At 45.6% G+C, this 24,670-nt stretch overlaps 2 protein-coding genes across 2 annotated transcripts in view; one reads left to right on the forward strand and one right to left on the reverse strand.

The window, feature by feature from the left end:
- dis3l (DIS3 like exosome 3'-5' exoribonuclease) overlaps positions 1-15,426 on the forward strand; it is a 29,336-nt gene extending 13,910 nt beyond the window's left edge. Inside the window, exons 10-18 of the mRNA XM_080766405.1 lie at positions 1-164; positions 615-707; positions 2,392-2,737; positions 3,790-4,025; positions 4,534-4,688; positions 9,301-9,560; positions 10,629-10,774; positions 12,364-12,535; positions 14,102-15,426. The exon at positions 1-164 is cut by the window's left edge and continues 87 nt beyond it. Coding sequence (XP_080622531.1) covers positions 1-164; positions 615-707; positions 2,392-2,737; positions 3,790-4,025; positions 4,534-4,688; positions 9,301-9,560; positions 10,629-10,774; positions 12,364-12,535; positions 14,102-14,434 — 1,905 coding nt within the window. The 3' untranslated portion in view covers positions 14,435-15,426. The remainder of the gene's footprint in view (positions 165-614; positions 708-2,391; positions 2,738-3,789; positions 4,026-4,533; positions 4,689-9,300; positions 9,561-10,628; positions 10,775-12,363; positions 12,536-14,101) is intronic.
- A 5,645-nt stretch (positions 15,427-21,071) lies between these two features.
- On the reverse strand, positions 21,072-23,114 carry LOC308317039 (cytidine monophosphate-N-acetylneuraminic acid hydroxylase-like; the record flags this gene model as incomplete). The annotated part of the gene is made up of 2 exons (XM_080765830.1): positions 21,072-21,432; positions 21,667-23,114. 2 exons carry the CDS (start codon positions 23,112-23,114, stop codon positions 21,072-21,074), a joined length of 1,809 nt encoding a protein of 602 aa, XP_080621956.1.
- Between the last annotated feature and the right edge of the window lie 1,556 nt (positions 23,115-24,670).

Genomic DNA, 24,670 nt, shown 5'->3' on the forward strand with positions numbered 1-24,670 from the left:
CACCTGGTGTTCAGCATCGACCCGGCGGGCTGCGAGGACGTGGACGACGCCCTGTCGGTGCGCGCGCTGCCCGGAGGCCGGCGCCTGGAGCTGGGCGTTCACATCGCCGACGTCACCCACTTCGTCGCGGAGGGGTCGCTCACCGACCTGGAGGCGCGGGCCAGGCAAGACGGAGTGGATAGACGTGTGGTGTTGTTGGTTTTGACGGCGATTGGGTTTTAGCCTTTTTGAGTCAAATTTGATCTAGTTTTTGCCATGTTTCAGTCATCTGAAATGTTTTAGTGTTTGTCTAGTTTTAGTCGTCGTTTTAAAGTTGATTTAATGCGACTAAAATGTATTTTTGCAGGCCTAGACGGACGGATGAATGCAAAGCCTGAGTCGTACTTTGCCGGGCGGCTTTGTTGCGGACACACTCATTTTTCAACAGCTAAAGCATAAAATAATGGGTTAAAGTGGTTAAAAAGCTATAAGGTGCGTGGCTAAGCCTCCTGGCCTCATGGTGTCCTTTATAAGCCTCCTGGCCTCATGGTGTCCTTTATAAGCCTCCTGGCCTCATGGTGTCCTTTATAAGCCTCCTGGCCTCATGGTGTCCTTTCCGTCCTGTGTTTTCCCAGGGCTACGACGTACTACCTGGCAGACCGCCGCTACGACATGCTGCCGGGCGTCCTCAGCGCAGACCTCTGCTCTCTGCTTGGAGGAGTGGACAGGTCAGTGCCACGGTGTTTGGGTCTGGGTGGGAGGAGTGGACAGGTCAGTGCCACGGTGTTTGGGTCTGGGTGGGAGGAGTGGACAGGTCAGAGCCACGGTGTTTGGGTCTGGGTTGGAGGAGTGGACAGGTCAGTGCCACGGTGTTTGGGTCTGGGTGGGAGGAGTGGACAGGTCAGAGCCACGGTGTTTGGGTCTGGGTGGGAGGAGTGGACAGGTCAGAGCCACGGTGTTTGGGTCTGGGTGGGAGGAGTGGACAGGTCAGAGCCACGGTGTTTGGGTCTGGGTGGGAGGAGTGGACAGGTCAGAGCCACGGTGTTTGGGTCTGGGCCGCATTATGGATGCATGTTGTCACCGTAGGCCAGAAACCTTGTTGTGTGTCCAAAACCGTAGGTTATTATTTAGTCACAAGCCAGTTGTTTTTATTGGTTAAATATTCATGAAAGCCCACAGACAGCCTTCAACCTGGCATTATAGGTGAACATTAAAAAAAAATAGCCAGTCTACGGGTTTTGAGCTTGTAGAGCGACTATCTTCGCTCATAAAACAGTATAAAAAAGTATAAAACAGTGCATTCATTTATGAAAAGAAAACAAGAATGACACGCATGTCATTAACAGCCAGGTGAAACAAGCCTTCTCTGTTGTGCATCTGTCATTTTTACCCTATGATTTTTTTCATTTTCTTTTGCTAGGAAGTAGGAACGTGTATGTTTCTCTGTCACAACCTCCTGGCTGTTGGTAGGAACGTGTATGTTTCTCTGTCACAACCTCCTGGCTGTTGGTAGGAACGTGTATGTTTCTCTGTCACAACCTCCTGGCTGTTGGTAGGAACGTGTGTGTTTCTCTGTCACAACCTCCTGGCTGTTGGTATAGGAACGTGTATGTTTCTCTGTCACAACCTCCTGGCTGTTGGTAGGAACGTGTATGTTTTTCTGTCACAACCTCCTGGCTGTTGGTAGGAACGTGTTATGTTTCTCTGTCACAACCTCCTGGCTGTTGGTAGGAACGTGTTATGTTTCTCTGTCACAACCTCCTGGCTGTTGGTAGGAACGTGTATGTTTCTCTGTCACAACCTCCTGGCTGTTGGTAGGAACGTGTATGTTTCTCTGTCACAACCTCCTGGCTGTTGGTAGGAACGTGTTATGTTTCTCTGTCACAACCTCCTGGCTGTTGGTAGGAACGTGTATGTTTCTCTGTCACAACCTCCTGGCTGTTGGTAGGAACGTGTATGTTTCTCTGTCACAACCTCCTGGCTGTTGGTAGGAACGTGTATGTTTCTCTGTCACAACCTCCTGGCTGTTGGTCTCGTTCGTTTTCCAGACGTTCTTTTGTTGGTGCAATCACTGCGTTTTGCTTTCGACGGCGTCAGCCCTACCAACAGTCATTAAGAAATGTGAATCCCTTGACTCCTTCAAAACCGCTCTACAGGCGTCTGAAATTTGAAACTAGCCCCTATTAAAAAAAAAGTCATTTTTTCCCCATTTTTTTAAAAACTTTCTTTATATGATGATTCCCTGTCTTTAAATGTTCTTTTGCAAATGGAGGACCCTGATGTAAACATTAAGTCTTAGTGCTTTTCACGGTTTCGTCCTCCAAGTAGCAGTTTGTGTGTGTTGACTTTAATCTGAAATGTACCCATTCTACATACATGTGATATTAAAAATCAATCAATGAAATGCTATAGGTATGCCATGAGTGTTCTGTGGGAGCTGGACGCTCAGACCGCGGAGGTGAGCCGCGTGTGGTACGGCCGCACCCTGATCCGCTCGTCCTACAAGCTGCAGTACGAGCTGGCCCAGGCGCTGCTGGACGGGCGGCGGGCCCAGGAGGAGGTGCCCGAGCTGGCCCAGGCGCTGCTGGACGGGCGGCGGGCCCAGGAGGAGGTGCCCGAGCTGGCCGCGCTGCCCGCCGACGCCCGGGACGCCAAACGCGCCCAGCTCGTCCAGGCGCTGGAGACGCTCACGCACATCGCCAGGAACCTGCGCGCGCAGAGGGACAAAGGAGGCGCGCTGGAGCTGGAGGGGGTGGAGGTAGGGCTCAGCCAGTGGTGTGCACAGAGAGACACTATCCCTTGGCCCTTGAGCACGCCACTGGGCTCAGACGCACGAGAAGAAGTGCTTTGTTTGGACAGCGTTCTGGATGTGAGCTGAGCTAGAGCTGAGCTGTCACCATTAGGACATTTTACTCGCGATTAACAATTTAATTGTGATTTGGGGAGGCTTAGTAAACAAAAGTTGCGCAGGGCAGATAATTAAAATTACTAAAATATCATCATCATTTTTCGACCGCGGTCGAGATCATGGATTCCACAATGCTACGCCAGACTTTCTGGTCCTTTATTGCCACCCCCAGTTCCTGCCTTACTGATGCATGTGTCCCTAGCGATGACATTAGGGAACGACAGCTTTCTACATTTTGCTGATTTTTGTACTAAAATATACAAAGATATATTTTTTTAATAACTTTATACTTTCAAAATGTTTCACAAGTAGTTAGGGATGTTATTGTTAATAGTTAATTTCTCAACAATAGCTCAACAAACTCTTTTTACTCTATTTTCTTTTTAAGAAATGAAAAGAACAAACAAAACTGCTCCCCAAATCTATTAAATCAGGATTTTATTAAATCATGTTTTTATTACAATCAGTTAAATCAGTAAATCATACTTTTTCATATCAAGGTCCATTACCACGGACCACCATCTGATGACATTTAGCCTCTCAGACCCAAGACTTTGAAAATGCTATCGGTGGACACGACTTTGTCCACAATTCCATACTGTATTGATGTTGGTTGAGTGGATTTGGTTTCATATTATACTCTCAAGAGCTAAAGCTCTATATGGGTCCATTTGGTTACCAACCTCTCCATCATGTATCTGGGGACCACCAGTACCACCTGGAACCCCCACCTCTCAAGCACCAGTAGTGGCACCGCCCTGATCATAAACACGTCTAAATGCGTCCCTGATCAGGTGATCATGAACACGTCTAAATGCGTCCCTGCTCAGGTGATCATGAACACGTCTAAATGCGTCCCTGCTCAGGTGATCATGAACACGTCTAAATGCGTCCCTGCTCAGGTGCGCGCTCAGCTGGACGAGGAGAAGAACATCACGGCGCTCGTCCCTCGCCAGCCGCTGGAGGTCCACGAGACCGTGGCCGAGTGCATGATCCACGCCAACCACTGGGTGGCGCGCAAGATCCAGGAGAGCTTCCCTCAGCACGCCCTGCTGCGTCATCACCCGCCGCCGCGCCAGGAGTTCTTCGGTCAGCTGGTCGACAGCGCCAAGGCCATGGGCTACGCCATCGATACCAGGTGACTCCCATTAACCCGTTCACCCCTTTTTTTGTTTGTTGTGGTTTTCGCCTTTATTTTATATTTTTTATGGAGGGACAGACAGTAGGCTGACAGGAAATGGGGGGAAGACATTCAGTAAAGGCCGTCGGGATCGGGAGTTCCTAGTTTGAAAGAACTAGGAAGAAGATATCTATGAACCCAGCTACAGTCATCGACCTGTTTCATAGGAGTGTCGTTACGAGTAATACGAGTGCTATGTCTACATAAAATGCCATCTGAATTAGTCTAAATCTAAGTTCAGCTTTTGCATACGCCTGCAAGGTTGTCGAGGCCAGGGCAAGGGCTACGGCAAGTGCTACGTTCTAAGATGGAGGACGAAGAGGTGGGTTTTCAGACTACGGCGGAAGATTGGGAGAGTGAGTCTGCCGTTCTGATTGCAATTATGGGGGAAAGTTGATTCCATGGATTCAGGTGAGAGGTTCCGTTGAAAGGTTCATTGAAACCGTATTGTGTGTTTTCCCACCAGGTCCAACAAAGCTCTAGCGGACTCTCTGGACCGGGCCACGGACCCCCGGGACCCTCTGGTGAACAGGATGCTCAGACTGATGGCCACTCAGGCCATGTCCAATGCTCTGTACTTCTCCACTGGATCCTGCTCTCAAGACCAGTACTACCACTACGGTACTACCTAGTACCACTATACTACCACTACGGTACTACCTAGTACCACTATACTACCACTATGGTACTACCTAGTACCACTATACTACCACTATGGTACTACCTAGTACCACTATACTACCACTATGGTACTACCTAGTACCACTATACTACCACTATGGTACTACCTAGTACCACTATACTACCACTATGGTACTACCTAGTACCACTATACTACCACTACGGTACTACCTAGTACCACTATACTACCACTACGGTACTACCTAGTACCACTATACTACCACTACGGTACTACCTAGTACCACTATACTACCACTATGGTACTACCTAGTACCACTATACTACCACTACGGTACTACCTAGTACCACTATACTACCACTACGGTACTACCTAGTACCACTATACTACCACTACGGTACTACCTAGTACCACTATACTACCACTATGGTACTACCTAGTACCACTATACTACCACTACGGTACTACCTAGTACCACTATACTACCACTACGGTACTACCTAGTACCACTATACTACCACTACGGTACTACCTAGTACCACTATACTACCACTACGGTACTACCTAGTACCACTATACTACCACTACGGTACTACCTAGTACCACTATACTACCACTACGGTACTACCTAGTACCACTATACTACCACTACGGTACTACCTAGTACCACTATACTACCACTACGGTACTACCTAGTACCACTATACTACCACTACGGTACTACCTAGTACCACTATACTACCACTACGGTACTACCTAGTACCACTATACTACCACTACGGTACTACCTAGTACCACTATACTACCACTACGGTACTACCTAGTACCACTATACTACCACTACGGTACTACCTAGTACCACTATACTACCACTACGGTACTACCTAGTACCACTATACTACCACTACGGTACTACCTAGTACCACTATACTACCACTACGGTACTACCTAGTACCACTATACTACCACTACGGTACTACCTAGTACCACTATACTACCACTACGGTACTACCTAGTACCACTATACTACCACTACGGTACTACCTAGTACCACTATACTACCACTACGGTACTACCTAGTACCACTATACTACCACTACGGTACTACCTAGTACCACTATACTACCACTACGGTACTACCTAGTACCACTATACTACCACTACGGTACTACCTAGTACCACTATACTACCACTACGGTACTACCTAGTACCACTATACTACCACTACCTAGTACCACTATACTACCACTACGGTACTACCTAGTACCACTATACTACCACTACCTAGTACCACTATACTACCACTACGGTACTACCTAGTACCACTATACTACCACTACGGTACTACCTAGTACCACTATACTACCACTACGGTACTACCTAGTACCACTATACTACCACTACGGTACTACCTAGTACCACTATACTACCACTACGGTACTACCTAGTACCACTATACTACCACTACGGTACTACCTAGTACCACTATACTACCACTACGGTACTACCTAGTACCACTATACTACCACTATGGTACTACCTAGTACCACTATACTACCACTACGGTACTACCTAGTACCACTATACTACCACTACGGTACTACCTAGTACCACTATACTACCACTACGGTACTACCTAGTACCACTATACTACCACTACGGTACTACCTAGTACCACTATACTACCACTATGGTACTACCTAGTACCACTATACTACCACTACGGTACTACCTAGTACCACTATACTACCACTATGGTACTACCTAGTACCACTATACTACCACTATGGTACTACCTAGTACCACTATACTACCACTACGGTACTACCTAGTACCACTATACTACCACTACGGTACTACCTAGTACCACTATACTACCACTACGGTACTACCTAGTACCACTATACTACCACTATGGTACTACCTAGTACCACTATACTACCACTATGGTACTACCTAGTACCACTATACTACCACTACGGTACTACCTAGTACCACTATACTACCACTACGGTACTACCTAGTAGCACTATACTACCACTACGGTACTACCTAGTACCACTATACTACCACTATGGTACTACCTAGTACCACTATACTACCACTACGGTACTACCTAGTACCACTATACTACCACTATGGTACTACCTAGTACCACTATACTACCACTACGGTACTACCTAGTACCACTATACTACCACTATGGTACTACCTAGTACCACTATACTACCACTATGGTACTACCTAGTACCACTATACTACCACTACGGTACTACCTAGTACCACTATACTACCACTACGGTACTACCTAGTACCACTATACTACCACTACGGTACTACCTAGTACCACTATACTACCACTATGGTACTACCTAGTAGCACTATACTACCACTACGGTACTACCTAGTACCACTATACTACCACTATGGTACTACCTAGTACCACTATACTACCACTATGGTACTACCTAGTACCACTATACTACCACTACGGTACTACCTAGTACCACTATACTACCACTACGGTACTACCTAGTACCACTATACTACCACTACGGTACTACCTAGTACCACTATACTACCACTACGGTACTACCTAGTACCACTATACTACCACTATGGTACTACCTAGTACCACTATACTACCACTACGGTACTACCTAGTACCACTATACTACCACTACGGTACTACCTAGTACCACTATACTACCACTACGGTACTACCTAGTACCACTATACTACCACTACGGTACTACCTAGTACCACTATACTACCACTACGGTACTACCTAGTACCACTATACTACCACTACGGTACTACCTAGTACCACTATACTACCACTATGGTACTACCTAGTACCACTATACTACCACTACGGTACTACCTAGTACCACTATACTACCACTATGGTACTACCTAGTACCACTATACTACCACTACGGTACTACCTAGTACCACTATACTACCACTATGGTACTACCTAGTACCACTATACTACCACTACGGTACTACCTAGTACCACTATACTACCACTACGGTACTACCTAGTACCACTATACTACCACTATGGTACTACCTAGTACCACTATACTACCACTACGGTACTACTACTACCTAGTACCACTATACTACCACTATGGTACTACCTAGTACCACTATACTACCACTATGGTACTACCTAGTACCATAATACTACCACTATGGTACTACTACTACCTAGTACCACTATACTACCACTATGGTACTACCTAGTACCACTATACTACCACTACGGTACTACCTAGTACCACTATACTACCACTATGGTACTACCTAGTACCACTATACTACCACTACGGTACTACCTAGTACCACTATACTACCACTATGGTACTACCTAGTACCACTATACTACCACTACGGTACTACCTAGTACCACTATACTACCACTACGGTACTACCTAGTACCACTATACTACCACTATGGTACTACCTAGTACCACTATACTACCACTACGGTACTACCTAGTACCACTATACTACCACTACGGTACTACCTAGTACCACTATACTACCACTACGGTACTACCTAGTACCACTATACTACCACTACGGTACTACCTAGTACCACTATACTACCACTATGGTACTACCTAGTACCACTATACTACCACTATGGTACTACCTAGTACCACTATACTACCACTACGGTACTACCTAGTACCACTATACTACCACTACGGTACTACCTAGTACCACTATACTACCACTATGGTACTACCTAGTACCACTATACTACCACTACGGTACTACCTAGTACCACTATACTACCACTATGGTACTACCTAGTACCACTATACTACCACTAGGTACTACCTAGTACCACTATACTACCACTACGGTACTACCTAGTACCACTATACTACCACTACGGTACTACCTAGTACCACTATACTACCACTACGGTACTACCTAGTACCACTATACTACCACTATGGTACTACCTAGTACCACTATACTACCACTACGGTACTACCTAGTAGCACTATACTACCACTACGGTACTACCTAGTACCACTATACTACCACTACGGTACTACCTAGTACCACTATACTACCACTATGGTACTACCTAGTACCACTATACTACCACTACGGTACTACCTAGTACCACTATACTACCACTACGGTACTACCTAGTACCACACTGAATACCTGCATTGAACCCATTTAGACCAGTACTACCACTACGGTACTACCTAGTACCACTATACTACCACTATGGTACTACCTAGTACCACTATACTACCACTATGGTACTACCTAGTACCACTATACTACCACTACGGTACTACCTAGTACCACTATACTACCACTACGGTACTACCTAGTACCACTATACTACCACTATGGTACTACCTAGTACCACTATACTACCACTATGGTACTACCTAGTACCACTATACTACCACTATGGTACTACCTAGTACCACACTGAATACCTGCATTATAGACCTCTTCAGCTAAGTATAATTATAGGGTTTACGTGGTTCATAAATGACTTTAAAGTAGTTTTGTTTTACCTGAACCTCTCTCTCTGTCTGTCTGTCTCAGGCTTGGCTCTAGACCGCTACACACACTTCACCTCGCCTATCCGGCGCTATGCAGACATAGTGGTCCACCGCCTCCTCACTGCAGCCATCAGCCTGGACAAGGGCCAGGACCCCAAGGGGCCCAACAGCCTGGACAAGGGCCAGGACCCCAAGGGGCCCAACAGCTTGGACAAGGGCCCGCTCCCCAAAGGGGCCAACAAGGCGTTGGTGCTGAACAAAGAGCTGGACGAAATGTCGCAGCACATCAACTGCAAAAACAGGGTCAGCAATATTTACCTATTTATAGGCTGGGCTATTTTTAAGGATTTGTACCTCCAACATTTGCTTAATTATTACTTCAACTATAGGACAAGTTCATCACATTTGGTCAAATGGGGAAAAAACTAGCAAAACAAACAAAGAAAATCTAAAAACGTTCGATTCCCCGGACCGGCGGGGAAACATCTGGGTGGAGAAGTGAATGGCCACTGAAGTACCCTTTGGGCGAGGCCATTCTACGTCCGAGCATAGACATGGTAACGCCCCGCCTGCCTCTGATTGGCCTACCTACACTGCCACTCTTGCCTGTCCTCCGAGATGCAAGGCTACTAAATAATAATACAAGAACAAGAGAATGGCAACACGCAACAGTAACTTGAGACCTTTGTACAGTACAATAATGTTTCAAGTTTACACACGTATACAAAAACAAAAGTTACTGTTGCGCGTGCCAAGCTGTCATTCTCTTGTATTATATCGTACTTGTATTATTTATTTATTTCCCACCACGGAGTAACCTCGCAGAAGACTATCCTATATATAGTCTATATATATATATATATATATATGAAATCGATTGAATCAGTCTCCATGGCTAGGCTTGTACTTTCCCATAAGATACAGGTCGATAAACTCTCTCTTCGTCTGAAGAAGAGCCTGTAGCCAAATTGGTTTTACTCGCTGGAAATAATGGATATTTTCTTTTTTTGTTAGCCTGTTGTCTGTTAACTGTTGGCGGGTGTTTGATGTGTGCAGGCAGCGCAGCGGTCCCAGAAGATGTCTTTTAACCCATTCTGACCGGGCACCCATTTTGGTGTTGGCATCATGTTATGCTTTAGATATTGAAAAATAGCAGATCTACAAGCTCATATCGCGCCACCGAGTGGCGCGATACGAGCTTGTAGGTCTGCTATTTTTGAAAAATTCGAAGAACGACTGACATTTTTAGAATCTGATCTCAGGTCAGAATGGGTTAATCAGACCAGTGTGTGTCCCGTGGAAACCTCGTATGAATCTGATCTCGGGTCAGAATGGGTTAATTAACTGTTGGCGGGTGTTTGATGTGTGCAGGCAGCGCAGCAGGCCCAGAAGTTGTCTACGGAGCTGTTCCAGTGTCTCTACTTCAAAGATAAGGACCCCCAGGAGGACCGGGACTGTGTGGCCGACGCCGTCATCTACGCCATACGAGCCAACGGCGTGCTGGTCTTTGTCCAGCAGTAAGACTGTGAACCATTATTACACCTTGAATTATTCCGCTGGTCTTTGTCCCGCAGTAAGACTGTGAACCATTATTACACCTTGAATTATTCCGCTGGTCTTTGTCCCGCAGTAAGGGGCGATTCATACTCCTATTTTACCGCTGTTTTGGCGCTGTAGTGCCAAAATAATTTTGGCTCGTCAGAAAATTTCAGTAGCACCGAAGAGACGACTTTAGGACGGTACCCGCCCCCCCCCCCCGAACCTCAAATGACGTCACATTGTAGGCTCTACAGCGCCGAGCCGACTTTTATTCGGCTCTAAAATAGGAGTATGAATCGCCCCTAAGACTGAACAATATTACACCTTGAATTATTCTGCTGGTCTTTGACCCGTTTTGGGCGGGAACCCCTTTTTGGTGTTTTAACCCATTCTGACCGGGCACCCATTTTGGTGTTAGCATCATGTTATGCTTTAGCTATTGAAAAATAGCAGATCTACAAGCTCATAGCGCGCCACCGAGTGGCGCGCAACGAGCTTGTAGGTCTGCTATTTTTGAAAAATCGAAGAACGACTGACATTTTTAGAATCTGATCTCAGGTCAGAATGGGTTCATCAGACCAGTGTGTGTCCAGTTGAAACCTCGTATGAATCTGATCTCAGGTCAGAATGGGTTAAGCATTATGTTATACTTTAGCTATTGGAAAATAGAGCGGAACCGAGTGCCGCGCTATGAGCTTGTAGATCTGCTATTTTTGAAAAATCGCGAAAATGTGGCGCAAATATTTGAATATATATTCTTTTCCAGCGGACGCTTTTAACTCAAATATTTGCTTCTGGGAGGGTCCCTGGAACAACATATTTTCAGATGGGGGTCCGAGGCCCGAATACAGATAATTCTGGGGGTCCTTGACATGAAACTTTGAGAGACTTTGAGAACCACTGACATAGAAGAAACATGAGGTTTTTCAGAAAACTGTGAGGATTTAGAAAGCATTTGTAGAATCGTCAAAATGGGTTAAGACTGAACAATTTACCTTTTAATTATTCTGCATCCATTACACCAGTGGTTCTCAAACCTTTTCACGTCAAGAACCCCCGCAAATTGACACTCAGTAGCCCATGGACCCCATTTGAAAAGATGTGCCAGGGACCCCCGTAAGATTTATTTCTTTTTGTACGGCTCTAGCAGTGATTCTCAACCATTTTAACCCATTCTGACCTGAGATCAGATTCATACGAGGTTTCCACTATGGACACACACTGGTCTGATTAACCCATTCTGACCTGAGATCAGATTCTAAAAATGTTAGTCGTTCCTTAGATTTTTCAAAAATAGCAGACCTACAAGCTCGTAGTGCGCCACTCGGTGGCGCGCTATGAGCTTGTAGATCTGCTATTTTTCAATAGCTAAAGCATAACATGATGCCAACACCAAAACGGGTTCCCGGTCAGAATGGGTTAATTTGACATGCATTATGCTGCCCCGAGGTAAGATGGCCGCCACGTGGCAACGTCGCTCTCCATTGGCCAGAGCGCGGGTGAGCCATCTAGCTTTCTTATATATATGTATCTATGGTCCTAACGTTGACCTCTCCTCCACCACCAGGTATGGCCTGAAGGGGGCGGTGTACATGAGGAACCGCGAGGGTCAGGTGCTGAGCGTGAACGCGGACGGCAGCTGTGAGTGGCAGAGCGGCTCCATCCAGAGACATCCAGACCACATCAGCACCAGCAGCTCCTCTGGAAGCTCCACCTTCAGCCTGTTCCATCACATCACCGTAGGTCACTGTTTACCAAACCTTCAGCCTGTTCCATCACATCACCGTAGGTCACTGTTTAGTGTTTACCAAACGTTTTCATGTCAAGGACCCCCAAAATGATACTCATTTAGCCTGCAGACCCCCATTTGAAAATACATCCGAGGGACCCCCATGAGAGAAGATTTGTACGGTTCTAGGGCCGCCGGTTTGACCTGAATTAGGCCCTCTATTAATGGCATTTCTATCTCTGGTACACCAACACATCAAACTTGATTTAACTCTGAGAGTACTCTAGTCTAGCGGGTCCATTTGGTTCCATTTGTACACACTCTGAGTTACAGTCCCATAAGTGTCCAATTTTGTTCCAATATCATTTAGCTGGGGACCCCCTGGAACTCCCTCAAGGACCCCTAGGGGTCCCCGGACCACTGCTGTAAGTCACTGTTTCCCTAGACTGGAACCCATCTGTGCTTTCTATGGCACAGGATCCGCTACTGTAGCTGCTGGACATGAGACGAATTAATTAGAGAGAAAGAGAGAGAGAGTGTGTGTGTGTGTGTGTGTGTGTGTGTGTGTGTGTGTGTGTGTGTGTGTGTGTGTACGTGTGTGTGTGTGTGCGTGTGTGTGTGTGTGTGTGTGTACGTGTGTGCGTGTGTATGTGTCAATTTAACAAAGGTGCAGACGATCAGAAATCAGCAGAGAGTGATGGTCGTTTGCTCTACTCTATGCCATATTGAAGTGGACTCGGCCCCAGATTTATTTTTTCTCCCTGGAAATAAAAACGTCTGGGTTTTCTGAGGCTATTGTTTCCCCAATCTTAAAAAAGTCTAAGTGAAGTGAGGGGCGCTCTTATATCATCATACATCATCATACATCATCTCATGAACTACTGAATTTATGTGATCGGTTAGCCGATTTGCTCGTCTCCATATGAATTACATTTTCCCTTCATTGTCGATGGCATTTAATGTTTGTGTTGCCACAAATTGACGTCATATTTGAGGTACGCATGCCCTCATTTCTCTTTTCATTACCAATGGCAAATATTGAGACGTGTGGGGACAAAAGCTGTATATAGGAGGGGCGCTCTCGAAAATAAAATATCACACTTGTGTGAAGTGAGGGGCGCTCTCATCATCATCATCATCATACATCACATTTCGTGCTCAGCCAATCAAATCATCACCGATGTCATTCCGGCCAATCACTTTTGCCGTCTACACCTTTCTGCCCTCACTTTTATCCTCAATATATATTTTGCTTAGCCAATCAAATCATAGCTATGGGGTGACCAAATGATGTAGCAGGAGGGACTAGCGGCCCCTCACAATATCAGACTGAATACGTCTTCTGCTGAAATCCACCACATTTGAAGTCCTACGACGTCATAGATATGTCATAGACTGACGTCACAGGCTGTTTCTCTTTAACTGTGTCATTTTTGCCAGCATTCATACAACAAACACCCGGATTAGAGTGAGACTTTGGGGCTTGTATTGTAACTTAGTGTACATCTGCTACTTTAGTTACGGTAATTGACACATAGCTCCTCGTCGGTGGTAATAAGAGCGCTGTCCTCTGCAGGTGCGCATCTCCGTGGCGCCGTCCCGCTGCCACTCAGACAGCATCCACATGGAGATGATCAGCAACAAGCCCCACCGGAGCCCCCAGAGCACCCAGACCCAGGGGGGGGCCCGCCCCCAGACCCAGGGGGGGGCCCGCCCCAGCCTGGTCCAGGAGGTGGTCCGCCAGGCGGAGGAGGCGTCCCAGCAGGCCCAGGAGAAGGCGGCCCGCGGCCCCAAACTCTCCAAGGAGGAGCGGGAGTTCCGCCAGAGCAAAGTCCCCAACCTCTACTCCCTCCTGGAGGAAGCGAGGGAGCTGGCCTTGACGGACCTGTCCATCTGTACGACCCGATAGCTTGTTTTCCCCCGATGACGGATCAGAACTCTTTATAGTCCTGTGTACCTCGTCGACCTCAGGGAGGTGTAGTAGGCACTGTTGGGACATTAGGTCCTTCTATCATATATTACACTGTATGCACTGTATCCTGGTAGTGGGATAATATACAGAAACGGACGAAACAGCACTTGAAAAACAGTTTCTGGTTGATTGTGGACAGTTCTGAACCTCTTGTGTGGAAATCAGACAAGAGAGTACTGCCGAGGCAGACGACCCGCAACACTCCAGGTTAGAGAAGCAATGCTTCTACTGTAGGTGCAAGGCTACTTATGATACATAATGACAATACCAGCACGCAATACATGTACTTTTACATGATTTATTTACCTCTGACGAGCAGACAAGCATACATGTTTTAATCATTGTTTAACATGCCTATCTGGCAGCTCATTTGTTATTCTGAATTAAAGTTGTCCGAGTTTCTTCAGCCACATTAACCCTGGTGTCCCTATTTTTTTGTCATGAAAGAAACGCGGGTAGACAGACACGAGTACTTTTTTAAGCCTTTAGTTTGATGTAATCAAAGTGAAATCCTTCCAGACCATCTCAGCAACTGACGTCCATTTTGTTTCTGTTCTTCTGAATATGAACCGTCTTGCACGCGTGACCCTTGCCACTGTGTCAGAGCGGAGATGGTTGACACTCCCCCGTGAAACATCTTGTAAACCAAGTCCCAACACGTCCGAATCCCAGGCCAGGATAAGAGGATGCTGGCGACTTACTTACCTGTGCAATGTGAGTTTATATGTGAGGTAGCTGATTCAAATGTGATATGTTTTTGATCTGTACTTGGATGCACCAGCAGTGACTGTTGGGGTGGAGACAGTGAGTTGAATGAAGAAGTTGCTGGAAGCAATGATTTATTGTAATATTGCACTTCTGTAGTCTGTAACCTAGCATCTCAATCAGTGAATGTGTGGCCTACAATCGATTTTTACATTAAAGTTCCATCCATCCATCTTCAACCGCTTATCCATAGTCGGGTCGCGGGGGCAACAGTTCCACCAGCGAGCTCCAGATTTCCCTCTCCAGAGCAACATTTGTGACTTCTCCTGGGGGATCCCGAGACGTTTCAAGGCCAGTGAGTCGATGTAATCCCTCCATCTGCGCCTTTGTCTGCCCCGGGGTCTCCTCTCAGTGGGACATTACATTAAAGTTATCCAAAGATATCACACTTGTGTGAAGTGAGGGGCGCCTCACTAAACGTGACGTCATGTGGCAGCATGGTAATGTTTGTTTAAAGTGCTCTAAAACAAACATTACAAGTCCATAGACTTGGCTGCCACATGACAATTCCAAAAGCCAGATGTTGGATGGGCTAGTGCCCCTCAAAAAGAAAAGAAAAATCACACTTGTGTGAAGTGAGGGGCGCTCTTATCATTATACATCATCTCATGAACAACCTAATTTATGTGATTAGTTTTGCTCATCTACATATGATGTAAAGTTTCTTTTCATTGTCAATGGCAATTAGTGTTTGTGTTTCATGTCATATTTGGCAGACATTTTACCTAATTTCTCCTTTCATTGTCAATGGCAAATATGAGACGTGTGTGTGTGGACAAAAGCTGTATATACAGCTAGCGCCCCTCAAAATAGATTTAGTAGGTCAGCGAACACTAAGCAGGGCGGTACTTCTCTGCAAGCCTGCGCTGCTGCCTCACTTTCAGGAAGAACATTAGAACAAGCAACAGGTCATGCAACTGTCTCCACTCTCCGCAAATACCTTTTAGATTTGGTGAGTATATTTGATCATTTCTCAAATCGTTTCATTGAGGTACAGCATTAAACAGAGCTATATGTGACATTGGAGAAAAAAAAGCTCAATATTAAAGTAGCAGCTCTGTTTACATGCAGTAGGTCTACTTGGTACAGATATAGCTGGTATTCCATCGGCTGACAGCTAACCTTCTTTTGTCGCAACAGTTCACAAATCTTGCTGCCGTGTTTGCACATTGTCGTATTTCTCCCAATATAGATATGGGAGTATTTTGTCATTGGTCATATTATTCAAACTGGCTTTGGGTGTGTGTAATCTGTGATAGTGGGCAGGTGGTTAGAGCCTTGTTTCCACCACATTCTGTGTGCAGTGAGTGCATAGTCTGTCTCTCTCTCTCTCTCTGTGTCTCTCTCTCTCTGTTTTCAGGCCCATGAAGTATTGTGTTTGGAGATGTTGACCCTCCTGCTGGAGCGTCCCACAGATGATAGTGTGGAGGTGTCCATCGCCTTCCTGAAGGAGTGTGGACTCAAACTGACCGAGGGGTCCCCCAGAGGAATGAATGGTACTATAATACACTAAACATTATTTATCTATACATTATTACTCAAACTGACCGAGGTGTCCCCCAGAGGAATTAATGGTACTATAATACACTAAACATTAGTTATTTATACATTATTACTCAAACTGACCGAGGTGTCCCCCAGAGGAATTAATGGTACTATAATACACTAAACATTATTTATTTATACATTATTACTCAAACTGACCGAGGACGTGTCACCCAGAGGAATGAACAAGGCCCGGCCCTACCTGGGCCCTCATCAAACCATGTACACTCAAGACACGCTCCATATATGGCCAGTACAGAATTTATTCCATATGTTGATCCGACCCCCCCCCCCCCCCCCCCCCCATCCCAAAGCGCCAGCACTCGCTCAGCAGTCTGCTGTCACCCAGGCAGATGCGGGCCCTCAGGGCATCTTACTGGTTATTATTATTATTATTATTATAATTATTATTAGAGGAATGAATGGTATAACGGTTACCAGAAATAATGTTGATAATTTACTGTGCTTACAGTGCTTTAGTTTACTAGTTTACGATTGTCAAAATAGCTTCACTGCAGGAGTTTTCCACTAACCTTTGAATAATCACCCGGTCTTGATTTCACGGAAATCTGCCTTAAAATAGTGCCATCGTCTGTCATAGCTTCGAAAAATATCCCACCACCGCGAGCAACAACAACAAGGGGAACAGCCCAACATGGAAGCTGCCATGACACCCCATATAGCCTGTGCCTCAACTTCCCAGGATTTGAGAGTGTCTGAGTGTCTCAGTCAATAGTTATCAAAAACGACAAACAAAACAATTAAAACACAACTCTTGTAACTCATGATTGGGAGGGAACAAATACACAACAAATGTATTATGTGAATCTCATCTATTTATTGTAACTAATTGTGTGCGCGTGTGTGTGTGTGTGTGTGTGTGTGTGTGTGTGTGTGTGTGTGTGTGTGTGTGTGTGTGTGTGTGTGTGTGTGTGTGTGTGTGTGTGTGTGTGTGTGTCTGTGTGTGTGTGTCTGTGTGTGTATGTTTTTAAGATGGATCCAGACTTCTTGGCCAATGAGGAGAAATATAAAACTCTGAAGAGAGGTGAGATCAAGTTAGACTACAACTTAAAACATTCATATCATAACTAACTCTTTCTGTCCGTCTGACTGTGTGTGTGTGTGTGTGTGTGTGTGTGTTTCTTCCCCAGCAGTGATTCTGGTGGGGACGGAGGCAGTGATGATGATGATGACGAGGAGGATGAGGAGCATGCAGAGGGAACAGAGGGTATGTATTCATGTTATTATTATTATTTAAGTAAATCAAAATGTATCCCACCATTTTTTTCACTCTGTTGCCAACTGCCTAAGCCAAGGCTGGGCAACTCTGACGATGGCGAGGGCCAACATATTTCCACACTCACTTTTTTGCTACTGTCGTAGCAAGAAATAGCCCATCTACAAGCTTGTAGATCAGCTATTTTTTGCTATATTTAAATTGAAAACCTGACTAATGTTTTGCTATTTTTGAATTGGAATCCTGAAAAGTAACCTTTTTACTGAATTTCAAATGCATTCATTATATAGGCCTAGTTATGTTAACTTTATGAACTGTTAACATACAGTAACTACATTGGACACAAACAGACAATAACATTGTAATACTAGTCATTAAGTACTAGCCATTAAATGCTAATCATGAAGCGGGTTTGGCTGATATCAATACTATATCAGTATTCTGATACTGGTATTAACATGCGGGCCGCATTAAGTGAAGGTGGGGGCCGCATGTGGCCCCCGGGCCGCCAGTTGCCCACCCCTAAGCTGTAATCCTGGGCGCTACTCTCTGCCAACCTGGGGAGAGCCACCGAAGCCATGCTTCCTTCAACGCATGCAGAGTGAGCATGCTGCTTCTTTTCACCTGACGGGGCGGAGTATCCCCGGTTGAACGTAGCACGTGGAAGGAACACGTTGTTCCAACCAGTTCCTTTTCCGCTCCATCAGGCGCCCCGGCTGGCCAGGGGGAGGCAGTATAGAGAACAGGATTACTGCATGTTTGTTGTGAGGGTATCTACCCTAGGGGACACGGAAAGGCCCTTTCGCCAACCCCACCCAGGGTATGGGCAGAGGAGAGAACACGCCCACATAACAGCGGTCCCAGCGGGAATCAAACCCAGAACCTTCTAGCTGTTAAGCCCCAACCACACCATAGGGTCTAATCTACAACTACTTGCAACTACTTCAGTTGCATTGGTGTGGTTTGTTTTGTAACCAGGAGTTGTAGCTGGTGGTTTTCACCACCGTGTCCGCCACCTGACAGATGTTGATTGGACTTTATCCCATTCTGACCTGAGATCAGATTCATACGAGGTTTCCACTGGACACACACTGGGTCTGATTAACCCATTCTGACCGGAGATCAGATTCTAAAAATGTCAGTCGTTCTTCGATTTTTCAAAAATAGCAGACCTACAAGCTCGTAGCGCGCCACTCGGTGGCGCGCTATGAGCTTGTAGATCTGCTATTTTTCAATAGCTAAAGCATAACATGATGCTAACACCAAAATGGGTTCCCGTTCAGAATGGGTTAATTAGACTTGTTATTTGTAAAGACTCCCAGTGGAAAATGTTACTCAAGAACAACGTTTCGAGCTGGATGGGTCTTCGTCAGCACCTGTGGAATCTTTTGAGGTGTGCGCGTGCTTCCTTCTTGGACTTTATTTCAGACGTAATAAAGACTCAATAAAGACACATTTCTTTGTATGTGTTTCAGGAGATGACTATATTTGATCAGACGAAAGTGAACCTGGTGGCATTTAGACTAACTATCTATCTCGCTATCCAGTCCAGGTAAACACACACACACACACACACACACACACACACACACACACACACACACACACACACACACACACACACACACACACACACACACACACCCAGGCAGCAGAGATACTGCAGTAAATAAATGTGTTTATACCACAATCAGGAGTTTGTCGTAAGAGTCTGGCATTTTGGTTGACGGTGTTCGTCGACTCTGTTTCACTCGGACTAATTTTCACTAGAGTTCTATTTGAAGACTCTCAGAGCTATGGGTTCCATGTGAACACCCAGTTATGAGTTCTACTTCTATTTGAACACTCCTTGAAGGTCCTTGAAATCACAAATTCTGTGTTAGTGAGTACTTTAACACAATGCTGCTGGGACCATGTATTTCCCTCATTGACACAGTTTATAATGTAATGTATACACCTTAGTTTTTCTATTTTTTGAGTGGTGCAACCACTCCTACAACCAGAAATGTCCGTGTACCTGTGTCTATGAGCACGAGTATGTTACTTATTTTACCAGTAGGGGGCGCCAGAAACAGAGAGAGGGGTAGTGCTGTGTCTCTAATGAGAGAGAGAGAGAGAGAGAGAGAGAGAGAGGGGGGGGGGGGGGGGGGGGGGGGGGGGGGGGGGGGGGGGGGGGGGGGGGGGGGGAATTGCACCACTCAGTTCACACGTGTGTGATTTTTCTAATGTGTCTGCAATAAGCGTCATAGTGTATAGACCAGGGGTGCCCACACTTTTTTGACTTGAGGTCTACTTTTAAAATTGCCAGCTCAAGGTGATCTACCAACCAAAAACATATTATCCCATTGCTTAAAATACTCAAAATAAATAACATTAAGGCATTAGGACTGTTTCAATCAATAAAGTCTATTTATTTACCAGCTTTATTTTGTTAAAGTTGCTCTTTGTAATAACGTCAATCAATTTTAATTTGTAATAACATATTGCTCACAAATATTAAAAGTATCACACATAAAAAGCATACACAATCACATGAAGGAATAATGCATGACTCAACTTAACCAGAGCAGAACTCCTACCACAGGACTCTGGCAATCAATTAATAGGCCTACAGTTGCAACCACTATATTAATGGAAAGTATTTCATACAATTTAAGTTAAAAAAATGTGAACTATCCCTTTAATCAGATGACTGCTTTCAGCCTTGCACTGAATGGAGTCCGTCAGCGCTGCGTAATCCGGACAGTCACTGCTGACAGCTAGTCTAACAGGCCTCCAAATGATCGTCCGTCAACGTGGAACGATATTTGGCTTTGCAGACCACCTACTGTAACTTCAAATTGTGGAGTTAGGTGTTTGGGTACATTTTGGGTAATTTGGGTAACCATACCAACTTTGATTGTGTTGTTCTAAAACCATGTTTTGTTTGTTATTTTTTTCTCAAAAGTTAATATTTTGGGATTAACAGCTGCTTTCTGCCCGACAGCAGACATATAAGGTTTTAGACAACGACCACATTATGTAAGATCACAGCAGCACACAGTAGCTCTCCCCCTTTTCACTTGGTGCTGGGGTTTCAGGTCCAGGCGGAGGAACTGTTTCCAGGAGGAACTGGTTCCAGTCTGGCCTGGTGACAGGAAGCTGGGTCTGGAAGTGGTTCCAGAACCTGTGGTGGTAGACGTCTGGCTCTCTGCTGATGCGGTTCTGGAAGCCGATGTACAGGTCGTCCCACAGGAGGCCGTTCAGCACCACGTGTCTCATGACTCCCATCCGGTTTCGGATCTCCACATAGGCGTGGTTCCTGTCGGGCCTCTTGGGAGGGAAGGAGAGATCGAGGAAGTCCACCATGTAGTCATAGCCGCCGAGCGTGGGCTTAACCCATTCTGACCTGAGATCAGATTCATACGAGGTTTCCACGGGACACACACTGGTCTGATTAACCCATTCTGACCTGAGATCAGATTCTAAAAATGTCAGTCGTTCTTCGAATTTTTCAAAAATAGCAGACCTACAAGCTCGTATCGCGCCACTCGGTGGCGCGATATGAGCTTGTAGATCTGCTATTTTTCAATATCTAAAGCATAACATGATGCCAACACCAAAATGGGTGCCCGGTCAGAATGGGTTAAAGTCGTCTTCTGTCTCGATCACCCGTACAACTAGGTTGTAGTCTTTGAAACCTGCCCACTTGTAATAGAACTGGATCCAACTGTGACGTCTGAAGATCTCACAGCTGGTGGCGCTGTTCAGCTCATCCAGACACGAGTCAAAATCCCAACTGTCCTTGTAGATTTTCGTGCCGTCAGGTGGATTGGTGATGGACCCACCGAGTCTCAGGTCTGGGTCTTTCAATGCGAGGGCCAGATCCAACGCTGCACCTGGAATGGGTGTCCAGGTCCTGATGTTGGGTGAATTCTTATTGATACGACCGTTGAGCTCTCCTGCAGTATTTTTGACATTTGTTTTCTTAATGTCCTCGTCTGACGGATGCGCCTCCACAAAGTAGCCAGCTATTGGGCAGTAGATCTTAGGCTGTGAGGATTTCACCAGACCACACTTGTAAGTCAGGAGCTTCTTCCGGTCGTTTCTTATGAACTCTGCCTTCCACTCCTCAGTGTATTTCCCGCCATGGAAGGTCATGGGGAAACCGGAGGCGCCCCCGGCAAAGTCGCCCATCATCAAATCCACGTTTTGTGGCAGCCTCCCCCCGTTCGGCCTGGTGCAGTCCACCGTGTTCAAGATCATGTGACCTTTATAGTCGACAATGATGCAGGTGTCTAATTCCGGATGGATGCCGTCCATTAGGATCATGAACCTCAAGTGCTCGTCGACAATTTGCCAGATTCCAAAAGGAACCACGTTGATGTTTGTCAGGTTAACTTGGCTTTGCTCCAAGTACCAAAAGACCGGTCTTGATGTGTCACCCACATAAATCGGCGCGTCTGGCTTCCTCTCTGACAGGGCCTTCAGTGTGGGCCAACTGAGGTGGTCCGAATGCATGTGACTGACATAGATGACGTCTGCCCTACACAGTCTGTCAAAGGAGTCTGCAGGCGGCTCATGGAGAAGCCACCAGCCCCTGGCAAAGGCAGGACCCTTGAGCCAGGGATCGAATACGATGCTCCTCTCTCCGAGCTGCAACTCCATGCATGCATGGGTCAGGTAGGTGACGGTCACTTCCCCCGGCTGCAGTTCAACAGCAACACGAGGGTCCGCCAGCCAGGGGTCTGGAGGACTCAGCTCCAACAGCTGAAGCCCTCCATCATTCAACATTTCTATTTCAAGCTCATCTTGTTCAAAACTTTCTGGAGGATTGACGTATAGCATGGTCGACACATCCAGCTTCCAGCCGTGTTTTGTGCATTTCACAATGCATTCCTCTATGTCTTGTATGAATAACCCACCTTGGTGTTTGCACTGGTTCTTGCACGCCTTCAGGACTTTGTCCTCCTTCTTGTATATGATGTAGCATTTATCTTCCTGGCCTTTCTTGAAATTGATTCCATCTTTGAGCGAGCGAACGGCCTCGGAATCGAGAGTCAGCACTGGCTTTGCTTTCTGGGCACACATAGTCTGAGAGGATTGTCTCTCTGTGGGGAAAAAGAAAAGAAAAAGGGTATTATAATACCGACTGTTGCCACAAGTTGCACTTAATGAAACAAATTTTAACACATTTAGTACATAAATCGTCTGGAAACGTCATAAGGATTGGAACCGAGAGGTGCCTTCGACGTCTGTGGACGTCCTAGCGACGTCCAAACGACACGGGGCGAGGTAAGAATATTCAGAATTATTCCTATTTTTATTTTTTTGGCATTTCGCTTTTCGCTTGCCGTATGCTAACGCTCTGTGCAACTATTAGCTTGTCATTGACTCCCATGTTAGCGCGGCGGAAAGAAGTATCTCCTCATCCAGGGCGCTCTCCGTGGTGATGAATGGATCGATATGCTGGCGCTTCATTTCTGCTCCTCATCCGTCTCTATTTCCTACTCTATTTCCTACTTGAATGAGCTATATGTTCAAAAGTTGGCAAAGTGTCCCATCTGTCATTGTTATGTAAATGAGTGCCGCAATTATAGATCCATCTGAAGTGAATGGTGCTGTTGGGGTGTCTGATGATTGGTTGTCTGACTATTTGTTCTGTACTGTACTGTACTGTAGTTTGTAGTACTGTACTTCGTAGTACTGTTCTGTACTTCGTAGAACTGTACTGTACTGTACTGTACTTCATAGTACTGTTCTGTACTTCGTAGTACTGTTCTGTACTTCGTAGTACTGTACTGTAATGTACTTCATAGTACTGTACTGTACTGTACTGTACTGTACTTGTTGAGCGCCACTTTGGCACGTTGTGAGCTTGTAGATCTGAGAAGAAATGCTGTACTGTACTCCTCCCTGGTGTGTGTGTGTGTGTGTGTGTGTGTGTGTGTGTGTGTGTGTGTGTGTGTCTATGTGCGCGCTGGCCACTTCATACATCCATACACGTACACGCATACATCAGACAATATTGTACTTAAATGAACAAATAAGGTGTCTAGACCTATGTTTTGATGGTCAAGGATCTCAGTGAAACTATTCTTAAACGTTAATGTTAACTTATACAAGCGAGCTGAAGCTATTGTGGAAAAAACAATCATCTTTTAGGGAACTGTGTTGCTGTTGGACAGATTAATTTATACTGCATGAACAATATAAAAGCATGGGACAAAGGACCTGGGCCTGTACACACAGTATAAACATGACAGACACTCACTGTACTTTAATCATCTGCAATAAAAGCCCTTTTATATTCACCGTTTGACGTGGACAGTCAATAAAAATGAACAATTTCTTGATTACAGTGCATAATAGCCTACATTTGTTTTGGCCTCGCATTTTAACTTCCACCTCACTGAAGCGCTGGACAGACTATCAATTCAATTTATACACAGTATATTCTTTTTCTTCTTTTTTTCTCCATTCATTTATGATTTCTTACTTTTAATCAATGCTAAATATCTCTGTATTCCAATATTCCTGTAATCATTGCCATAGTGTGTTTATTTCAGTAGCAGGGGCCTCCCATGCAGTCTCTCCACCAGGGTTGGTTCTGGAGGGGACAGGGGTGTGCAGTCCCCACCGAAATG

This window comes from Protomyctophum bolini (genome assembly GCF_963924005.1).
Source record: "Protomyctophum bolini genome assembly, chromosome: 6".
Taxonomy (NCBI): domain Eukaryota; kingdom Metazoa; phylum Chordata; class Actinopteri; order Myctophiformes; family Myctophidae; genus Protomyctophum; species Protomyctophum bolini.